This window comes from Mercenaria mercenaria, chromosome 3 (genome assembly GCF_021730395.1).
Source record: "Mercenaria mercenaria strain notata chromosome 3, MADL_Memer_1, whole genome shotgun sequence".
Lineage (NCBI taxonomy): Eukaryota > Metazoa > Mollusca > Bivalvia > Venerida > Veneridae > Mercenaria > Mercenaria mercenaria.
The window spans coordinates 102,411,048-102,434,368 of NC_069363.1; the positions used below are offsets into that span (position 1 = coordinate 102,411,048).

The window sequence follows — 23,321 nt, forward strand, 5'->3', positions numbered from 1 at the left end:
TAGACATGAAAGCAAGAGGTATAGGAGCTAAATCATGCAGCAGAAAAAAAATTGCTACACACGCATTAAGAGTGGAAAATATATCTTCATTTATGCGATTGTCTCATATTTCGTTGCCATGTAAAATAGAAAAAGTGGAAACTTCACAGGTCGCTCAATTCTTATCACGGCTTCTTAAAAATCTGTGCATTGAATGGAATCTTGTTACCAATTTTTAGAGTGTTTTAGAACTTATTAATGCTAATACTTTCAAATTAATCTGAATTAATATTATATTGAACAAATGCCTGCAAAGCTTAGAAGATAGACTGGAGATCATACATATGTGTACCATGTACACAGGTGAAGTTGTAGATCATTTAGGATAACGTGTCAGATCAATACAAATATGCTCATTCTTATACTAATAAATCAATAACTAATCATTGAAGAAAATATATACATGTTATTTGCTTACGGACGATATCCGTGTCCAACCATTTTCAAATGTCAAATGAATAATATGTGTATAACGTTCAGCTCTGCTGACATCTTATCCTAAGTCATTAGTACCGTTAACTACTTTCATTTTCACAGGTCACTCAACACAACAACGCTCTACTGAGGAATCCGCTGCTGTACCGTCGACTCAAGCGTAAGTTGTTTTGTTATGCCCAATTTCATTTGGACTTTTTAAATGACAGTTATTATCCTTTTTGCTGTTCATCTATTGTAAATCATGCTAAAGACCAAAACAAGTATAAATATACGATGCAATCATTGATTTTAGCGGGGACTTATTTCGTGGATCTCGTGGTTGTGTTAGACCATTAAATTTATCCAAAATTAAAATTCTCAAAAATTTCATATATAAATCTTGAAATCTATAAATTCATCTCCCACACAACAACCATGAAAAAGCTGCTTTGGTTTGAACTAGAAAATTATATGTCAACGAAATGAAATGCTTTCACAGTATTTTGAAAGATTAAGAAGAAAGAAAAAAGATTCCGACAATTTTTTGTTTCGTGTATGAAATACCGTTTTAGCTTTTATTCTAGTGATTGGTTTTATTAGGTTGATTTTCAGTGTTGTATTTAAAAACGACACCAGCCGCATTTTATTGAACATGCATCTGATATTACATATCACAAGTACAAACTATTATTATCCCCCGCCGATGAAATCGGGAGTGGGGTATTGAAATGGCGTTGTCCGTCCGTCCGTCAGTCCGTCAGTCAGTCCGTCAGTCCGTCCGCAGCCATTTCTCAGTAACTACTTGGTAGAATTTCATAAAACTTGAAATAAACATGAACCAACATACTGCGATAATGCCCGTCAAGTTTTTTTTTTTTGAATGGCCAATTTCCCTTAGAGTTATTGCCCTTGATTTAATGAAAAATGTCCGTCCGCAGCCATTTCTCAGTAACTAGCAAGTAGAATTTCATCAAACTTGAAATAGATATGAACCAAGATACTGTGATGATGCCCGTCAAGTTTTTTTTTTGATTGGTCAATTTCCCTTAAAGTTATTGCCCTTGATTTAATGAAAAATGCACAAAAATGTCCGTCCGCAGCCATTTCTCAGTAACTAGCAGGTAGAATTTCATCAAACTTGAAATAAACATGAACCAACATACTGCAATGATGCCCGTCAAGTTTTTTTCTTAGATTGTTTAATTTCCCTTAGAGTTATTGCCCTTGATTTAATGAAAAATACACATCTGCAGCCATTTCTCAGTAACAAGTTTGTAGAATTTTATGAAATACTAATACTTGAAATACTATGAACCAACATACTTTGATGATGCCCGTCATTTTCTTTTTTTATTGGTCAATTTTCCATAGAGTTATTGCCCTTTAATTGTTAAAAAATCCACAGATTTGTACATAACAAACCAACCAATTGGAAGAATTTCATTAAACTTCTTTCATTCTTTTCCATGAACATTTATTATAAACATGTGAAGTTGTGTACCCACACCTGGTCGCCCACATCCCCTCCCCCTCCTAACCACCCCCCCCCCCTCAATTTTTTTTCATTCCTTTTATTATTTCTTATTTTTTCAAACCTTCCATGAATATTTATCAACATGAAAAGTTGTATCATTGTCTCACCTCACTCCTCCACCCAGTCATGCTCACCACCCCACATGCATCCCCCCAATATTTTTTCTTTTTTTTTAAATTTTAATTTTCCGTCAGTATTTATAATCAACATGTAAAGTTTTGTACCCTCCCCCCTTTCCCCGCCCCCCCCCCCCCCCCCCCCCCACACACACACAACAAAAAAAAAGCATTCATTTTCTGTTAATTTGATTTTGGCTAATGAAGTTATTTGCTTCTTTTTAACATTCTTAACTTTTTGCCAGATATATTTTTTTGCTGTTCCTCACCACAGACCCTTTCGGCGGGGGATACCAATTCATCGAATTTGCTTGTTTTTATTTTATCATACCATGATATGTTTACGTCGGACTAATTTTAACGCATATATTATTTCCAATGTTAACAAAAGTTGTGTTCTTGTATTTTCGGTTCATAATGACCTTATCTACGGAAACGAATATATAACCAACATATTTATTCCATTATTTTCTTATTTCATTTCGTTCAATCTAATTCTACAAATAAACGCACCATGAACAATTAACCATATCTCTGAATTTCAAGTATATACATAGTCAGACACGTAAAAAGTTAAATTTCATTTTCAGACACGAGAATCCATTGTATTTCGGTAACGATACGTTTCTCTCTGAAGAAGCCGAAAAAGAGGAGCCTGCAACATTTAGCACATTTAAAGCGAGTAGCGATACCAAAGAAACGTCATTTGAATAACTTAGATGCAATAAGACACGCACAGAAACAGATTGTAGCAGAAGACGGCGGTTGTCTGAGTTAAAGACAATAGATGACTAAAATAACTATGACAACAAGTAAACACCGGAATTATTATCATTCAAATACTATAGTTTGAACAAACATCTTAATATATTTAGAGTCGCTGATTTTCTGTCGTATTGTTTTATATATTTTATTTCTTCCTTACTGCTTTATATCACTAATACTGTTAATTTTTCATTTTTATTTAATATTTTTAATGTTTTGTCATTTAAAGGTAACTATTCTAAACCATCATTTACTTGTTCTTTAGCACATCTACATGAGATGTTAGTTTCGTTATTGCGCTGAATTGTCCTAAAAAATGTTGGGTTTTTTCCACTCACAAAAGTCTATATATTGTTGCGTATTGTATACCGGTATTTAGTCTTATATTTCATAAAATCAAGAAATTGCATACTAGTGATAACAGTATAAACTATTGGTTTGTTTGAAAATTGTATGTTTACATTTTCAAGTTCCATCTTTAAATCCTTCTCCATTTTGAAGTTTACGATGGTCAAGACACGTACGTATGCTAGAATGTGAATGTTAATATATTTGTAACATTGGTGGTACCCAATGATCCTGCAGAAAAAAAACAAGTTCAAGGCAGGGATAACGTTTTACTACCGCTAAAATCATTTTATGAATGCAATTGCAAATATATTCGGCTGGATATATTAATGGTCGAAACGCGATAGTTATACCCGTGTTTTCCTTGCCAAATTGTAACAAATGCCGAAAAAACTTTTAATGACAACAATTTTAGATGCATATATGTCAGTTTACCAATCATTAGCTTAGTTTATCCCGGGTATTGTAGATATGGTTACTAAATACGGAATGCCTCGATTGCTTAAAGATTATTTTCTACTGTTCTTCCCGTAAGCGGTTCACGGTATAAATCGTGGTTAGACTGGCTACTTTCCTGATTAAGTAAATTTGGAAATATATGTATAAAACTTTGATGCAAATTTGCGGTGATCCCTGCATGCCAAAATCTTGCTCGCACACACAATAAATAAACTACATACAAATCAAAACAATAATGTGAGGATACTGCTAAATACTCTTCTAATGCAGTTGAAGATAAGAAAATGAAGCCCCTTTTGAGCATTAATAAAGTTAAGTAGTTAATGCATGGAGATTTTAAGATACAATTACAAAAATAAATTTGTGTTCGATTAATAAGTACATTGTACTGCATTTTTTCATACTTCAATCTGATTCGTTGCAGCCTATGTTAGAATCATTTAGTACATAGATGGATATGGATCTTCAATTGTTATTGCGTCTAGCTTGTATGAAAAAAAAAAAAAGACTGATAAGTCATTTTTTTTTTAATTAAGATAGATCAGATCTGTAGCGCATGCATCTAATATCAGTTCATTTGCATTTTTTGTTGTTTTACAGTGTCAGCCAATGTAATATTTATACTTACGTTGTTACTGTTTGAATGATATATGTTCAGTTCATATTATTTTGTCTATATATGTTGGAAATACTGGTCACGGTGAGCTCCGCTATAGGCACTTGCTAAATTACAATAAGAGCCTTTTGAGGCATATAATGCATCAAAGTAAGTATATAGCAGTCACGGTTTGACAATTTGGGTCATCTGCAGGTCATGGCAATCTAAATATATTAAATTATATCCTAAACAATCTTATATCTGTAGTTTATGCAAACTAACCACACTTTCCTAACCAGAATCCTAACAGAAGTAATGTAAACACATTTCCATTTACTCATCTCTATCAAAGGTTATCAGCTCACAGCTGATCATTTGTTTACATGTTATGTATTCGGAGTAATCTGTACAGGATCGAAAACCTGTCACGTGACTTGCTCCATGTTCCACAAGCACAAATCTTTTAGCATACCAATAAACCCACCGCCTTCTGGCGGCGGGTAATAAAGGTAATTATATTGCTTTACATGTATGAGATAAATTAACAATACAAGGTTTGGTGTTACCATAGAAAGCCTACATGAATAAAAATAATATATATACTAGGCAAGATAATTATCTACCAACAGAAATGCCGCGATCATATATAACTTTGCTGTTTTGTCAAACCTTAGATACAAAGTATCGTCATGCTAGTTAATTATGCCCCCCTTCGAAGAAGGAGGGGTATATTGTTTTGCAGATGTCGGTCGGTCGGTATGTCGGTCGGTCGGAATGTAGACCAATCCGTTTGCGGATGATAACTCAAGAATGCTTGGGCCTAGGATCATGAAAGTTAATAGAGAGGTTGATCATCACCAGCAGATGGCCCCTATTGATTTTGAGGTCTGTTTGTCAAAGGTCAAGGTCACAGTGACCCAGAATAGTAAAACGGTTTCCGGATGATAACTCAAGAACACTTGGGCCTAGGATCATGAAAGTTGACAGGAAGGTTGGTAATGACCCGCAGATGAACCCTATTGATTTTGAGGTCAGTATGTTAAAGGTCAAGGTCACAGTGACCCTAAACAGTAAAACGGTTTCCGGATGATAACTCAAGAGCGCTTAGGCTTAGGATTACAAAAGTTGACAGGGAGGTTGATCATGACCAGCAGATGACCCCTATTGATTTTGAGGTCAGTATATTAAAGGTCAAGGTCACAGTGACCAGGAACAGTAAAATGGTTTCCAGGCAATAACTCAAGAACGCTTAGGCTTAGTGTCAGGAAAATTGATATTTAGGTTGGCCATGACCAGCAGATGACCCCTATTGATTTTGAGGTCATTAGGTCAAAGGTCAAGGTCACATTGGCCAGGAACAGTTAAACGGTTTCTGATCTTCTTGTCCAAAACCATAGGGCCTAGGGCTTTGATATTTGGTATGTAGCAAAATCTACTGGTCCTCTACCAAGATTGTTCAGATTATTTCCCTGGGGTCAAATATGGCCCCACCCCGGGGGTCACATGTTTTATATAGACTTATATAGGAAAAAACTTTTAAAAAACCTCTTGTCCAAAACCACAGGGCCTAGGGCTTTGATATTTTGTATATGACATCATCTAGTGGTCCTCTACTAAGATTGTTCAAATTATTCCCCTAGGGTCAAATATGGCTCCGCCCTGGGGGTCACATGGTGTACATAGACTTATATAGGGAAAAACATTGAAAATCTTCTTGTCCAAACCACAAAGACTATGGCTTTGATATTTTGTAATGTAGCATCATTTAGTGGTTCTCTATCAAGTTTGTTCAAATTATCCCTCTAGGGTCAAATATGGCCCTGCCCCAGGGGTCATATGGTTCATATAGACTTATATAGGGAAAAACTTAGACTCTTCATGTCCATAACTTACTTTATTCAAATTTGGACCACATGTATAGTTTTGAGTGGCAAGATGAACCTTGACATGAGTTGACCTTGATCTTGACCTAGTGACTTACTTTCACATTTCTGTAGCTACAGCCTTCAAATTTGGACCACATGCATAGGTTTGTGTACCGAAAAGAACTTTGACCTTGTTATTGACCTAGTGACCTACTTTCACATTTTTGAAGGTACAGGCTTCAAATTTGGACCACATGCATAGTTTTTTGTTCCAAAAGAAAATTTGACCTTGATTTTGACCTAGTGACCTACTTTCACATTTCTCAAGCTACAGCCTTCAAATTGGAACCACAAGCATAGTTTTGTGTACTGAAATGAACTTGGATCTTGAGATTGACCTAGTGACCTACTTTCACATTACTGAAGGTACAGGCTTCAAATTTGGACCACTTGCATAGTTTTGTGTTCTGAAATAAAATTTGACCTTGATTTTGACCTAGTGACCTACTTTCACATTTCTCAAGCTACAACCTTCAAATTTGAAGCAATGCAAAGTTTTGTGTACCGAAATAACCTTTGATCTTGAGATTGACCTAGTGACCTACTTTCACATTTCTCAAGCTACAGGCTTCAAATTTGGACCACATGCATATTTTTGCGTTCTGAATTGAAATTTGACATTGATTTTTACCTATTCCCTTCTTTCACATTTCTGAAGCTACAGCTTCCAGATTTGAAGCACATACATAGTTCTGTCTACCGAAATGAACTTTGACCTTGAAATTGATCTAGTGACCTACTTTCACATTTCTGAAGCCACAGCTTTCAAATTTGGACCACATACACATTGTTTTGGTCCGAAATTAAATTTGACCTTGATTTTGACCTTGAGCTAGTCTTGAAATTTGGAGCATTCAAAAATGGCTCAGTGGATGGCACCAAGATCACTCTGTAATCTCTTGTTAGGTTAATAGGTTAAAGGTCAAGGTCAGATTAAACCAGAATGGTAGAACCTTTGTTTACAGTGAGCATATAATTTCTGTTCCTTGTGCAATTACTGAATGCATCAAGGGGGGCATTTCGTGTTCGACGAGCTCTTGTTTCGTTTAGATATACTGCTTTTTTTATCTGTCAATCATGTATGGTGCAATTAAAGTTTAACACGGTCATTAAGTCAGTAGAAAAAGATAACCAACGATTGACTGGAAAGTAATAATATGTATGAACACTAATAAACACATGTTAACTGAGTTGAGTTGTTGATTATTATTTTTTTTATTATTTATTTTTTTATTTAGGACACCATGTTGTTTACACTGTGTTACTCAAATATTGCAAAATGTCACCCACCAAATACATTTCTCTTACAATGCGAGTCTTCATATTCATCAAAAGACAAAAATTGAGATAAATCAAACTGCAGGTTAAGTACTATCTTTGTTTTGTTTTGTTTTTACAGTAAATGCTATACAGTAGTGAATATCAGAATATCAGACAATATTAGTCAGATGAATGAGAATTACTTCCCTTTTCTTAGGTGAAAATAGATCTTTCTGTCTTTTTTTTAAATATTTTGTTTTTTCTTATTTTTTAATTTGTTTTCTGTCTTTTGTTTTGAACACTTTAACACAATGCAAAACTGAAGGGAACGGATGATAAAATAGACAAAAGAAATATAAATGGACATGGAAATAAATCACAATGTTAATGTATCCCAATGAAATTGGGTCCGCTGGTGATCTTCTTTATTTTTGTTTAACATACACATGTCAAATATTAATGTACGGATTTATTCACACTACTTACGTATTCAAAGCTTCCAAATTGAACAAAAATGCATACAGTTTTAATGCAATTTAATTATAAAGAGGGACAGAATACAGAATTATAATGAATATTTTTCGTGTTAACAGGGAATAATTCTAAGCAAAATACTAGCCAGACCTACATGAATGTAATATAAGTGATGATGCTTGTCTCCCACGACTGGGTATGCAAAAATGCAGAGGATGCATAGTTTGTGAATCGACCATAAAGAGATAATAGCGAAAGTAGAATAAGAGTTTACTGGAATAAAGGTATATATGAAAATGGTGGTTGGCCTTTTAACGTACAGAATATGTACACATTTGTACCAGATAGCATTACAAAATGAGTATTCTAGACATTTTTCTAAAAGGAATAGAGAAACTGCTGCATGATGGTGCACGTAATGCTGGTTCAGCTTAGTAATTTATAGTCAAATAGAGAAAAGTGGAAACTTCACAGGTCGCTCAACACGACAAAAACGAAAATGTTGCAGGCTCGGTTTGATTGAGCTTGTTCATGGTCGGTAGTGAAAATGCATGCTACCGTCCACGCCCTCTAGCCCCGGGTTAGGTAGAACTCAACATTTACACACATGCTAAAAGTACAAAAAGCAATTTAGAGACATCCGCATATGTATTCAAGGCTTAATACAAGCTCTCCTGCTAGCTGGCCCGTAAAAGAGTAATTCAATCAAACGTTTGTAGATAGTTTAAGAGCAATAACTTGGGGCTGCTGGGCCCAGAAACCGCTTACTGCATTATTGTATGGGCCAAGATATCAATGAATCCTATTTAATTATGTTAATATTACAGGAAAATATGTTTTCAACTGACAGGAATACGACATTGTTCTGTTTTGTTGGTGAGATTGTTTTCTTACAAATAATTTCGCACGCACAAACGATAAACTAATGCATACGTTCATGCCTTTTTTTTAATCATAAAATGACTAAACAAATATGTCTTTGAGATATTTCTTTCGACAAGTAAACATATTTTTCTAGTCCGTATGAAAAAATTTCATGACCGTAAAATAGTTGTAAAAGTGTTCGCAAATTATCAAGTTTGCGTTAGAAGATTTTATTTTATAGTCCATATATCGACAAACCCTTCCAAATTCCGTGGCCATGATATTTGAATAAAGGCCTTGTAAACCTGAAGTTAATTTAGAAAAACATATTTCCCAAACAGTGATTTGTCATTGAATAAGGTTATTGTTTTAAATGCGAAGGAATCCTCGTGATATAAAAATACACATCAATACGACAAACAATGACCTTATTCAAATGTAAATCACTGTTTGTGATATATCATTTAAATATAATCTTTCTTTCAAATTAAAGTTTTGGTCATATTATGCACATTAGTATATGAGTTTTTGTTTCTAAAATATTTTTAAAAATCCAAATCAAGAAAAAATTATGACCACGTCGGGAATCGAACCACGGACCGCCGCGGAAATAAAGGCATTTTCCCGTCGTCATAACCAATAGCGCTATGACGAATTAGTGAATTATGACTTTAAAATATAGACATTCATAATCGAGACAGTTTACCTGGAGTAAAGTGTTACGAACGTTTTTCGATTTTCGTCGTAAAAGGGGGTAATAAAAAAATCTCATGTGTTTCATATAGCATATAATAGTCAGTAATTAAGTTTTAATGCCTTCTTAGGAAATATACCATTTATTTCCAGTTATCTAATTACCTAAAAAAACATATTTTTTTTGTTGTCGAACGATCTGGAGGCCAGTCCCTTTATGCTGTGTTTACACTCAGCCACGATATCCACGTAGTCCACGATTTAAAGAAAAGCTCGGAGCTCCACGATTTATTGCACGAATTTTGTATTACTACGCTTTCCTACGCTTTCTTACGCTCTCAGAACGTTTTCATACTACCTGCAGCGTTTTATTACGAAACCAACACGATTCTGGTCGAGATTTGCCACGATTTTCATCACGTTCTCTCAAGTTCTCTTACGATTGCCACGATATGCTATCACGCTTTGTCACGTTCTGTTTAGATCCCCCACGTTATCAAGTTTTGTTAAGCTCTCCTACGATTTATGGTCACGATTTGATCAAGAATGTCACGTTTAGAGCACGACTGGAGTATAAATAGGAGTCATGGGTCATCCTCTCATTCTCTCCAGAGATTTCAAAGAGAAACGAGCTATGCATCAAAGAGCTGAACAAAATGCTGAATTTGCATTTTTCGTGTATGCCTATAATAGTTACTCGTTACTGACTGCCAACAATTTTGTCACGATCCTTACGATCATCACGATTCCACCAAGTTCCCTCAAGATCAACACAATTCGATCCCACGATCCCCACGCTCACCACGCTTCTCTCAAATCGTGGACATCGTGAACATCGTGGCTAAGTGTAAACGCAGCATTAAGTACATACTAGAAGATAGCCTGACTTCTGTTGCCGGTTTGATTTTTCAGCACGCGGCTATGTCATTTGTTTAAAGCATAAATTACATTTTGTGTCATAGGAAGAGAAAGAACATATTTCTTTGGAAAACATAAACAAATATTGTCAGTCATATAAATTTTGACCATTTTGTGCCAATTCGCTGTAAAACCAAATCCACTCACTAAATGACGAAACATATACACTAAGCATCAACAACTCCTACTTCTCTTAAAGCTTATGAAATAACTTTTAAAACAGTTATGCTGCGTTTACACTTACCCATGATGTCGACGATGTCCACGATTTGAGTAAAGCGTGGTGAGCGTGGGGGTCGTGGTATCGAATCGTGGTGATCTTGAGGGAACTTGGTGGAATCGTGATGACCGTAAGGATCGTGACAATATGTTTGACAGTCAAAACATTTTCCACGATTATCGTTAAATCTTGAGAGCACGTGATAGAACGTGGAAATGAAATCGTAGTAGAGCGTAGTACAGCTTACAGACCTTAACATAGCGCATCAGACCTTGATGCTCCATCGTAAGGGATCTTGGTGAACTTGGAAACATGATTCCTTTAAGTTCAAATAGATCTGGAGGCATCCTTACATAGTTGACGTAGGAACCAACATCTTCACGCCTGAGTTCTCTGTTGAGAAGTTGAAAGTATTATCCCAATTGGTGCCATCGGTTTACACTTTATCATGGTCTCACCCTGCAGGTCCTAGGTCTTCTATTTCTTCGTCACCTTTCTCTCTGTTCTATCCTGCCCTTTTCCTCCCTTGCTGATGCTACCAACGAGTAACTATATAGACATAAAAAAATTGCCAATTCAGCATCTTCTTCATCTCTTGGATGCATAGCTCGTTCCTCTTTAGAATCTCTGGAGAGAATGAGAGGATGACCTATGCCTCCAGTTTATTCCCCAGTCGTGCTCGAAACGTGACAATCTTGATCAAATCATGGCCATAAATCGTAGGAGAGCTTAACAGAACTTGGTAACGTGAGGGATTTAAATAGAACGTGACAAAACGTGATAGCATATCGTGGTAATCGTAAGAGAACTTGATGGAAGTCGTGGAAGATCTTGACCAGATCGTGTTGGTTTCGTAACAAAACGCTGACGGTAGTAACAAAACGTATTGAGAGCGTAAAAAAGCGTAGGAAAGCGTAGTAATACAAAATTGATGCAATAAATCGTGGAGCTCCGCGTTTTTTTTAAATCGTGGACATCGTAGACATCGTGGCTAAATGTAAACGCAGCATTATATATATGAACGATACGCAAAAGTGGGGATACAATTCCGCCATAAACAACAAAGTTGCATCCCCTAAATAACTTTTATTACCTTACTGTGTTGCCGTTTGAAATACTGATACCGTATGACTAGCCCAAAAAAAATGTCATACACAAGTTATGTACAGCTAGATAATTTGTATAGTACAAGCTAACTGTACTAGAGTCTGTAAAAGAAATAATATCAACTACTTAGAAATGTTACATTGGTTGCGTGGTAATAAACTTGCTCTTCTACTCATTTCAGATGTTTACAATAATTTGGTATCTTATATTGGTGACAGTTGGTTGTTTTCTTAGTTAATTATCACTGGATATAAACTAAACTTTACGTAAAATGCCAGCATTCGTCGAAGTAGTTTCCACGTCTGAACGATTCGGAAATTCCTCAATACAATGGTCAATATCTACTGGCCATGAATCGTGTATTATTTAAATAACATATTTGAATGAAGGCTTTGCTTTTAAAAACAAAATGTCCCATGCTTAGAAAATCCGAGTTTTGTCATGATATGTCGTTCTTGTTTTAATCTGTAAACATGTAATAAACAGGAAAATCGTTGATCTTTACAAATGAGCATGAAAAAAAAAAAGAAATTATATTTATTTTCAGTGTGATATCTGCCTTCATGAAAATAGTGTCTTACGGACAGATGAACAGTGTCGCATAATTCGACCATATCTATCGCGAAATATAACTTCAACACGCAAACAAGTATATAATTTCAAGACTAGTGGTCAAAGAAAACTGATAAAGTCGCATATGCCCACTTTGTAATGTTAAAACGTTCGGTTGAATGTACCAAGGATAAATGGCATCAGAAACCTAACAAAAACTAGCTAGAAATATACCTATTCACCACGTTTGGAAATCTTTTCTTCAAATTTCGCGCTCCATTTCATTTTAGCCGGTTAATTTGGATATGTAACCATTTTTCAAATACTACAGAAGTTTTTAAACGCAACTGTGGGAGACAAGCCTACCTGACGTCTTTAAAGTTTCTTATTTTCCTATACACTTTCAAGTAATCAGAAGCCTATGAGTTACTTTCCTTGTCCTATAAATAATAGCTTGAGCTTCATGCAACTTGTTTATCATTAGACCCACGTAAGGTTAACGTTCGTAAAATAAAAAGAAATCGATGAAAGATTTTTACTTCGTTTACATCTGTTTATTCATTTATAGTTGAAAGAAACAAAATCGACATGATTTTATCTTTTGTCATCTACAAGGAAGTTTATGCTACCTACATCTTCGGTAACTAAAACTAAGACAATTGATTCGGATTATTTTCGAAACTCACCACCAAATAGTCATTGTCAATTTACATTATTTAACAAGGGATGTTCATTCTTCCGCATTGTTTTAACTTGATATGCAGTCAAATGAAGTTTACAAAAGAACAGACTTAGGACTTCAGATTTCAAAATATATTACAATGTTAAACAAGGATTTAGTTTGTATTTTTTGACCAAAAAAACAACTATGAAATTAAGTGGATTGCTTCTTATGTGCGCCCTTAACTGGATTGTATATTGCTCTCATTTTAGAGGTGCGACGTTTTCGTGGGCTCCAGGAAAGAACGGAACGTATGTAAGTACTAAAGTGACGCTAATCTAATCACAAACGATAGAACATGTACCCATATTTTCACGTATTTTATTGTTTCTTTATTTAATTTGAACATAATTAAGTATTGTATAAGAAATTCTATTTGCGAAAATATTTTAACTGTTATTATCCTATAGACTTCCATTATGAAAACTTGTGTGATGTTGTTGTTGTTTTTTTTTTTTTTTTTTTTTTTTTTTTTTGTTTGTTTGTTGTTTGTTTTTTGTTGTTTTTTTTTCAAATAAGCATAACATCTTTTTTATTTACCGAAATCTCTAGGTATAATCTGAAGTGTTGAAAAAACAAGGAATAATCGAATTCCACGTTGTGAAAAATATTTTATCTAAATGTGCATAACAACATTGATCGATTTAATTTTTACTCCCTATATATAAATACATATTGATCTGTGTGTGTATCGTTCACTAAAGTTTGTCAAGACTATACTCTTTCTAAACTATTTGTGGGGTTTTAGCCAAACTTTGTAGAAATGTTTATTATCAACTCTTGTTTACCATTTGGTAAGCATATTCTGTTTGAATGATCTTTGGAAGAGCTTTTAAAATTTGCTTTTGGGGGCCACTTTTCGATGTAGGATACTACTCTTTGTTTACCACTTGATAGTTTTAAATGAAACTTTATCAGATTCTTTGTTTAGGGTTAAGTGATTGAATGTCCTTTGATAGAGTTATGTCCATTTCAAAACAATGCTCACTCCTGTATCTAGACAAGTAAATACATAGCTTTATTAAACATTAACTCTTGATACAGAAATCATTGACCATTAGGTTACTAGTCAAATGATAAAATTATAAAGTAAGTACTTAAGAGATGTTAAAGTTTTCTACTTTGAAACTGGTAAATCATTGTTTTCAATTTAGAACATGGTTGATTTGGAGCAAAAGCGATCATGAACAATATGTAGAATTATAAAACAAAAAAGCTTTATTTTAACAACATTAGGGAGCGGGAAAACGACTTCTTTCATGTATGGGAATTTTAATCCCATGAAAATAAAATAAGTGATCAAAACTAAAACTTTTTGTTTATCATACACAAAATGCACATTGGAAAAGGCCTGTGGTTACATTTGAAACTAGAGACATTTCTTTTTTTTTAGGGCTGATATTTGGGGATGTTTTTTTGGGGGTTTTTTTTTTGTTTTTTTTCTTCAACTCAGATACTTACCAGATGTTAATTGTATACGCTGTTTCCGAGTCAAGAGATAACTTATTAGAATGACTGTTATATAATGAGGTTTGACGTCTGGTTAAAATATAAGTAAAGTTCCTATTACTATAGTTCATATTAGGCAGGTCAATTTATGAAAAGACTTTCAATAGCATACGCTTCAATTAAAAACATTCTTTAATTTAAGATAACGATTACATTTCGCATCTCCTGGAAAATAGGCAGTGCTGCTTGTAACGATACTACAATCGCCGATGGAAATGTTATTGGTTTGGGTAGCATGACTTGCATAAGTGGTTGCTCAGGATCTGTTGGATCCCTTCGATTTCACTGCATTGATTACAGCTCTGGAGAATATAGTTCTGGAATAAACAGTGTCAATTACACACCTCCCAGCTCAGTAAAGCAATTCATCTTTGGGTAAGTATAGAAGCTATTTATTTTACTAGAATGTAGTTTTGTTTATCTTTTCAATGTATCATTATCCAAAGTTTATACATTTTCAAAAAAGCCAATTGAAATGAATATCCAGGTAGCTCAAGAAATGAATGGATGTCTTTAGAAACGACAAAGTTCTTATATTTCATCCGTGTCATTCGAATGCCGTTCTGTTTTCTTTGTTTATTCTTTGTAGACATTCTATCGGTATCAGTTTGAGATAATTGTCGGATTACATTGCACTGACCGGAACCCCAATACTAGGTCTCGGAATACCGCCCGCATGCTTTACTGACTAAGCTACCGGGTCGCTTACTCATTTCCCCATAAATGTGAATGAAAGTCGAAGCACACTAATACGTCTTTAAGATATAGTCAGCACTTAATCGTTATTCGGGAATGACAATTTAAATCTCGGTGAAATGTTAACACGTCATTCCTGATTTGCCTTATAAAAACATCTAATAGAAATCTTTTTATTGAATGGTGGCAAAAGTTTGCCGAAAGATAACCTGTGAAGGTTCGCAAACAGATTCGCCGCGTTAGCTACATACATATCGAGTAACTTATTGAGGCGTCTAGTTAATCTTTGTGATTTTTCCCAGACAAATAAGTATATTTACACAATGAAAGCCTAGTAGAGCCTAGAGCCATACGGATTGGTACGGATTGATACGGATTACTACTTTAAGGTATGGCTCATGTACGGATTAAAACGGATTACTACGTTTCTATCCGTGGCTGGGCGAAGCTATCGGCGCCGTATGTGTGACTGGGTATAACATGATAAAATTCATGTTAATAGTAATCTAAAAAAACGATAAGAGTATTACATATTTCAGTAACTGGTAACGCGAATATTGTTGTGCTTACCACTTCATTATGTAAAAACTAGAATCTTGATTAGAATTTCGGTCTATATTTAAAAGAATAAAAAAATAACTACGAGCAGTTCTGTGAACAATTTTGCCCATTGTCTGTATTAAGATATTTATTTTACTGGAAAAAGGTGTAATAAATAAATATCTCGATATTCATTTAACTATTGCAAATCTTGCAAAATTTAATAGGTTATTTTACAGCAGAAACATGTGCCATGTTTTGTTAGCTTCAGTGGTGGTGACTGGATCGATTTACGTCAGGGGGGAGGGGACTGGTCTTTCCGAACATCCGTGGACCTATCAGTGAGGTCTGACCCCGGGAAAATAAACAGTTCGCCGATAGTATATATGCCACCTGTACTTAAATTACAGACAAGATGCTCCTACACATTACCTCTACCAGGTTGGTTTATAGTTTGAATTACAGAGACCCTTTTTATATCACCAGCCGTAAAATGCAAAACGAGAAGAATGCGCTGAAAACGTATTGTAAGTACTTCCAACTGGGTTTCTCATATTGGAGATGAAAGAAAATTCAAACTTTTTATACATAATATATTTTTACTATTTTGTTCTTGTTTGTTGTACATGCGTGTGTGGGTGGGTGCGTGCGTGCGTTTATCTATGTCAAATGTTGAAAGATAATTGAAAATGATGTTAAATGATTATTTGACTGTAATAAAATGAACGACCAGCAGCGGTTACTGTAAGATAACCCATAAATCAAAAGTAACAGATCCAGTGAGACAAAATGATAGCAGTACCTTTAAACCTACAGACTTTATGTAATTTTAATAACAATATACTGAATTTAATTTGCTCAGGCTTTATAACAAGTTTTTATGATTTTTGTAATATCGTAAAGTGTAAATGCGTTTGTAAAAAGAAAGATTGTTAGACATTTTTTTTTTTTTCAAGAAATGCGCATTCATTCTTTCGCGTAATAACATTGCGCTTCTGAAGTTGAGCCATATTTCCGCTGTACATTTCACGATACAAATCTAATAACCTATAAATACTGTCAAGGTTTAAATTTTATGTCAGGTGTGTGACATTACTATTGACAGCAAGTTAATGGATAACATGACGTCAAAATATTTATACGATGATCATTCTAGTCACGAAGAAAATGAATGAAATCAAATACGCAAAGAAAAGACGAATAGTATTACATCAAAACATTAATCACGGATTGATATGATACCGCTATCATCGTCCGAAATCTCGTGCATATTTCTCGAAACAAATCACAAAATAATCTTTTGCACACTTGCAAAACAGTAGCCTATATTTTGATTCCTAGGAAGGTACCACCTCACGTGTAGCAACAAGCACCAAGTTACAGTCTTTTTGTGTGTGTTTTTAGGGGAAACTGGGGGTGGGCGTTGGGTCTTACTGCAGTTAGCACGGCTTAAAAAATCAGGTGTGGAATAAGATAAATGTAGTCTTCTGCAAAGTCATTCAACACATGCTTGTTTGGTTCATAATATATTAACATATGGATTTAAAAGGAATGCCAAGTTTACATATCGTACTTTTTGTTACCATCACGTACGTTCCATAGTAATACACTGAATTTTAATTACATAAGCATAATGCATAGTTACTTCGCAAGTGCAGTTTGAAAAATAAGTTCCTGTCAGAAATTCTGACATGAAAATATGGAAAATTCTAAAAAAAAATCAGATTAGCTAAAGGGACGGCACTCATCTTAAACAGATGTATTGACAGTTTGGATTATTTGTTCAATTACAAAAGCTGTTCAAATGCTGGAAAAAAAGTTTGAGTAATTGGAATTATACATGAAATAGCGAAAATGATGTCAAAGGTATGTGAAAACAATTGTGGATAAGAATAAAACGGTAAATGTGGTAAATAAAATACCTGGTTGGTTGTATTATCTTGATAAAATGTGTACAGTTTTGTTTCTCGTAATCAGCAATCTGGAAAGAAGTCACATTTAAAGCAATTTTTATCATAGCTCAAAATCAAATGACCCGCAACATAACTAAATACGGTTTTCTTCGCATTATTGCTGATTATATCGTCGCATCAGAATATCTCCAAATAATAATCTCATGTACCTGCTTGCTTTTAAACATCATGGTTTAAGGTACTTCCGCCATCTTGAATTTAGAGTGACCTTCATTTGAGGTGTGAAAATATAATGAACAAAAGCTTTCAAATGAAGCTGTTCCAGAATACAAAATCAGCTCAGTTTGCAAGATCTGAAGTAAAAAGTATAAAAGTATAAAAAGTAAAACTAAAATTTAGAAATAAACAAAGAAGATATTTTACCTGTATTTTTTTCAAATTTTTGGTTAGATTTATAAATCCTTTCAAAATACTTTATTAAAAATTCATGAATGGCAAAAGTTAGTTCAAAGTTTCAATTAGTGCATAGAAGAATTGTCTTACCGAATAAAACTAAACTTAGTACAAAATCTGTTTTCAAATCTGACCACCTCATGTATTAAAACGAAAATAAATCTGTACATATTGCTATACATAAAAGTAGTGCAATGTGCGGACAATGATTTTTCTATGTATGGTGTACCAAACTGCCTAAAATTGTAAGAGAAGTCTCAGACTTAATGTGAACAAGATTTGCAACGATCCAAAATTCTTTTCAAGGATTGTGCAAGTATAAGAAAAATTTAATTTACTATTGTGGAATTTATGTACTAACGCGCTGCTTATCTCACAGAAAATTTGGTGGAAATGGAATTTTCGGCACTTCCTGCGGTAACTACAGAAATTACTTAAGGTGGAATGCGCCCCAATTTTTTTTTCCGAATTTCGTCCTGAAATTTATACTGTAAAAAATTCAGGATATATGCGATTGAGTACCGATTTTATTTTGATGCCATTTTGTTCGAGGTTTTTCCTATTGTGTCACAAACATGGCCCCTGACGTCGCTTTTCGTGCAACACCCAGCTCCGGGTGCTCACGGCATTTTTCCTTTCCTGCGCTCTGATTGTCACTTAAATGAAAAATACAAAATAGTTGTCACTTTGCATGCAGAAAATGCCACTCGATGGTATAAAATTTAGCGAAAAAAGATTGACGCTTAAGACGTCAGAGACGAAATGGTCACGTCAAAACGGAAAAACTCGCATCGAGTTTTGCTGCAAATTTTGCCTTAAAATCCAATTTGTGAAAAATTGGCTCGATAAAAAAACGTATAACTTTTGTATGTTGTTTAACGGTATTTGTACTTTTAGCCGACACAAAGATAATTAGGGGTCACCGACTTACATTTTTCAATATTTGACACTGTTTTTCCTCTACCCCCATTAAGAAATGACGCGCTAAATCTTGTTTTATCTGACAAATTAATCTAAAAAAATCCGCGAAACTGCATATGTCGTCATTTTCTCCATCTTACGTCATTTGACGTCACAGTTCCTTCACACGTAAACATTTAACGGATTAATAAAATGGATCCACATGGAAGTATTGAGAGACATAAGGGGAGAGGGGAGATTTGTTAAGAAAGTGTTGAAGAAAAAGTCAGATTTTTTAAAAACAAGTAATAATTTAAAACTGAAACATTCAGGTGATTACGGACATGTTCCGGAAAGAAGAATTGTAGACCATGAAATATTTTGGCGAGATATTTGATAAAGGGTGTAAATCATGTAAACGACATTTCTTATTCAAGGATATCATCGCAGAAAACATTTATGGACTTTGTTCATTAGTGAAATTTAAGTGTTCAAAATGTCGACAGGAAACTACAATTTCTACATCGAGGCTTCCGGAGAAACTGATAAGACTTTGACAAAATCTCCGTACTCAGTTAATCTGAAAGCTGCAATTGGTGAGAGTTTTATAACATCTTTTCTAATATTTATGACTTCATTAATAGTTATTTACCTATCATTTGTACATCTTTGTAATTGTACTTCCTGTCTCACCCAAAGGCTCTGATAGTTGTACTATTTTGAATCGTATAAGTTATAAAAACAATCAAAATATTTGCGTTATCACGATATATGCAAATATTTTTAGACAATCTTGAAACATTTGGCCACAGTATTTCCGCATACTGGTCGGGGACAAGTTCGATGTGTATAGTGATTCCTTAGAGGTTTCATGCGTCGTAAACTTGCCAATTTTGATCTTTCGACTTTTTATACAATATAAGAATTTATGCAGCATTTAATAAATCGCAGAAAAATAATGTGCAGTCAAATATGTTAGGAGGTATTACAATTTGTATACAATAGATAACCTGATAATTTTTCACACTTTTTTCACTGGATCCGCCCGTGTATTAACGGGAGAAAATTGTGTGCAAACAAGGCAATTCACGTGCTAGTAATACCCGTTTTTTATTTTTAAAATTGCTTTCCCAGGGACGTATATGTAATTCTGTGCAGATTGACATCTAGTATCTGCGTCTTTTTTCTTTGATAAAAACCTCTACTTGAAGCATTAAATATGCAATCTAAACCATAGAATGTTTTACTGTATCAGTAACTAACGAATACGCTGACCCCCCCCCCCCCCCCCCCCCCCCCCCCCCCCCCCCCCTTTTTAATTCTCTGCGTCAATTCAGATTTTGTAGACAACCGTGAATTTTAAAGAATTGCGTGTTTACCTGTGCGATTCTTTGTTTTTAGGTATTATATTTATGATTTTGATAAGTATCAGTCAGTATGTTTGTATCTAATTTCTCGAAGAAATTACATAAACAGCTTGGAAACATGACACTACGTTCGTACTCATCCGTACTCCAATATAACTCGAATGTAAAGTTATTATTCTTGAAATTGTGATCGAGTCCACCAAATTGTGAACTGATATGAACAATTATCGGTAATTTTATATTGTAATAATGAGAGATAAAAAGATCGCTTAAAACCCTTCAGGATGTGCTTTTGAAAGTGTTGTTTATTTCCGGGCCCTGGATACGGATATTTAAAACATATTTACCGTTTCCAAGAACAACTGGAATGGTAAGTAAAAATGTACCGGAAACGTCAAGTCATCACATATGAAAACAATACATAAATTGTCGTGAAATATATTTTTATGCAAGAATAGCGACCTTCGGTCTCAGTTACAAACAATCCCGCGGGCTTCTGCAGACGTTAATACACACAAAAAAGCGTGTATTATTCCTACAATAAATGTGTCTTGAAATTCCGGCATAGAAATGGACACTGACTTTACATTAGGGGTTACTGCGGTGTTGACAGCGGAAGCAGCGGTTCAGTACTAAGACTGTCTACGAAACCAAGGACAACGAGTTCTTTATCTGAAAATTACGAACATTGGGATCAGTGTTCAGTAGACACCTGAAAATAACAGACTTGCTATTTGCCGAGTGCACACTTGTTTTCTATCATCGTTAATATAAAGTAAACTAGTAAATATTTATAGGTTATTAGCTTTGTATCGGGAAATATGCACGAGTTCTTCAGCGAAAATATTGCGCGACTTTAGGAGCGCAATATTCTTCCGATGAAGAACGAGTGCATATTTTGCGATGCAAAGATAATAACCTTTTTATTACATACTCATCTACACGTATAAATATAATGTAAATATCATAAATTTGTTCAATAGCCTGAACAGGATTGACAATACTGCACAAAATAGAAATAAATAGTGCAACAACACACACTGAATTACGTCACGCACCCGATATGAAATTCAGGCGTCAGTGTATGGAAAAATATTGACGTTTCCGGTACCAGTGTAACTTAACAGGAAATAGAAACGAGTATGTAATAATCGTACATATGCATAATCTCATAAACACTTCTTTATTGTATGTTCTCTGAAATTAACAAATAACTGGCTCAGCTGAGACACCATACTTTAAAGTAAATTCAGTTTATTCATCACGAGGTTCAAAATGCACGGGAGTCTCGTGATAGTACATGCCTTTAATTTCACATGGCTGAAGTGTAAACAAATAGTTGAATTTGCTTCGTTTTATTTCTCATGGAAAGGATCGGACGGTTTTTTTATATTGGAATAATTATAGAACATATATGCATTTAAAGTTGAACGTTGATTGTTTTCTACAGGACGTAAAACTGAAACAAGTAAGCACTTTTACTTTTCCAGCAATATTCTTCAGGTAAACTTTGACATTGTTTACAAAGAGAAGTCAGTTTTGTGTCATCTTGAAATGCGTTGTTCGGCTGAAACGTATAGTTCCCGGAAAAGTTCTAAAATGGCTTATTTGGGGGATTTTTGTTTTATTTATAAATTCAACACAATGTGCAATATTTCCAGTTTTTGAAAATGATTAAAATTGAACTTGTTTTTAGAAAAAGTCCCGATCTTTCATCAATATTTTGTCAGCTGATGCTTACAAATTTTAAGTGAAACGGTTTTCTTGTCCAAGAGAGGTGTGTAAAGCGAAAAACTATCATTACACATTGCATTTATTCTTTAAATGTAAAGGATCGGTAACAGATTAAGGAGATCGGACAGTGCAAAACTATACTAAATGGATATCTCTAACCATTGATAAGGACGCATATATATTTCAGTAAGGAAATCTGAGGTAAAAGAACAATCATATATTTATTTCTTGAAATAAACATGGCGGCGAAATATTTTAGAAAAACTGTGCACGTGTTTTGCGCATTGGAATGTTTAACGACATTTTCTTGAGAAAATAGCGCTCGTGTGCACTATTTTGGCATTTCTTTGATTTGAAAATAAATATTTTATAGCAATTTAGGATGCATACGATACTAAAATTTTGCACCAAAAATGTTCACTCATTTTCTTTCAAAGCACTGTGGATATAGGGTTCAACGTAACTTTCATGCTCGCAAGTTTACCTACAGATATATCTTTTCAAGTTTTATCATATATTTTTTGTGTCCTTGCATTTCGAAAGCTGTTTCGAAGATTCTGATTTTTTACATGAATTTCTAATTTCAGTTTGCGGAAGTACCTTAATGCTGTAATAATTTGATATGAATGTACATAATTATCGTTAAGTAACTGAAATAATTCGTATGCTATTTTTGCCATGATTTGGAAGTTGTATTATAATATATATTTGATTGCGAATGATTTCATGGTCTTGATATTTGTCCTCAGGCAGTCGAATTGGCCTTCGCCATTGGATCAACACAACATAAATGCCAATACGCAATCACTTTATTAATAACATTATATTATAAAATTACGACAACAAAGCATGATCAATTTTCATATCTAGTTGCTGACGTGGATGGAGATGTTGTCAAATGTCGTTGGGCGATTGGAAATGAATGTGCTGATGTTTGTCAAACATTTTCTGGTTCAGTGGTAAATAAGGTATGAAAGGAATTTTAATGCCCTATATATCATTATTCATGCACTGAAACATTTGAGTCGTCCAAATATTTCTATCTAATATTTTATTTGATAAATATTCTTTTCGAAACTGAAGACTTTGTGCCTAATAAATGCAAAATAAAAATGCTGTTTGTAGTTTAATAATAATGTGCATACATTTTCTACAGGTTATTTGGAAAAAAATGAGAACTCTTAAAGAAGAATTATTTT

General features: G+C 34.3%; 2 protein-coding genes across 2 annotated transcripts in view; both read left to right on the forward strand.

Annotated features, from left to right (window-relative positions):
- LOC123523712 (fibropellin-1-like) overlaps positions 1-7,391 on the forward strand; it is a 33,143-nt gene extending 25,752 nt beyond the window's left edge. The window contains exons 33-34 of the mRNA XM_053539889.1: positions 577-634; positions 2,697-7,391. Coding sequence (XP_053395864.1) covers positions 577-634; positions 2,697-2,820 — 182 coding nt within the window. The 3' untranslated portion in view covers positions 2,821-7,391. The remainder of the gene's footprint in view (positions 1-576; positions 635-2,696) is intronic.
- Positions 7,392-12,995: 5,604 nt separating this feature from the next.
- LOC123523804 (uncharacterized) overlaps positions 12,996-23,321 on the forward strand; it is a 29,608-nt gene continuing 19,282 nt past the window's right edge. Inside the window, exons 1-4 of the mRNA XM_053539533.1 lie at positions 12,996-13,265; positions 14,662-14,894; positions 16,021-16,196; positions 22,993-23,090. Coding sequence (XP_053395508.1) covers positions 13,158-13,265; positions 14,662-14,894; positions 16,021-16,196; positions 22,993-23,090 — 615 coding nt within the window. The 5' untranslated portion in view covers positions 12,996-13,157. The remainder of the gene's footprint in view (positions 13,266-14,661; positions 14,895-16,020; positions 16,197-22,992; positions 23,091-23,321) is intronic.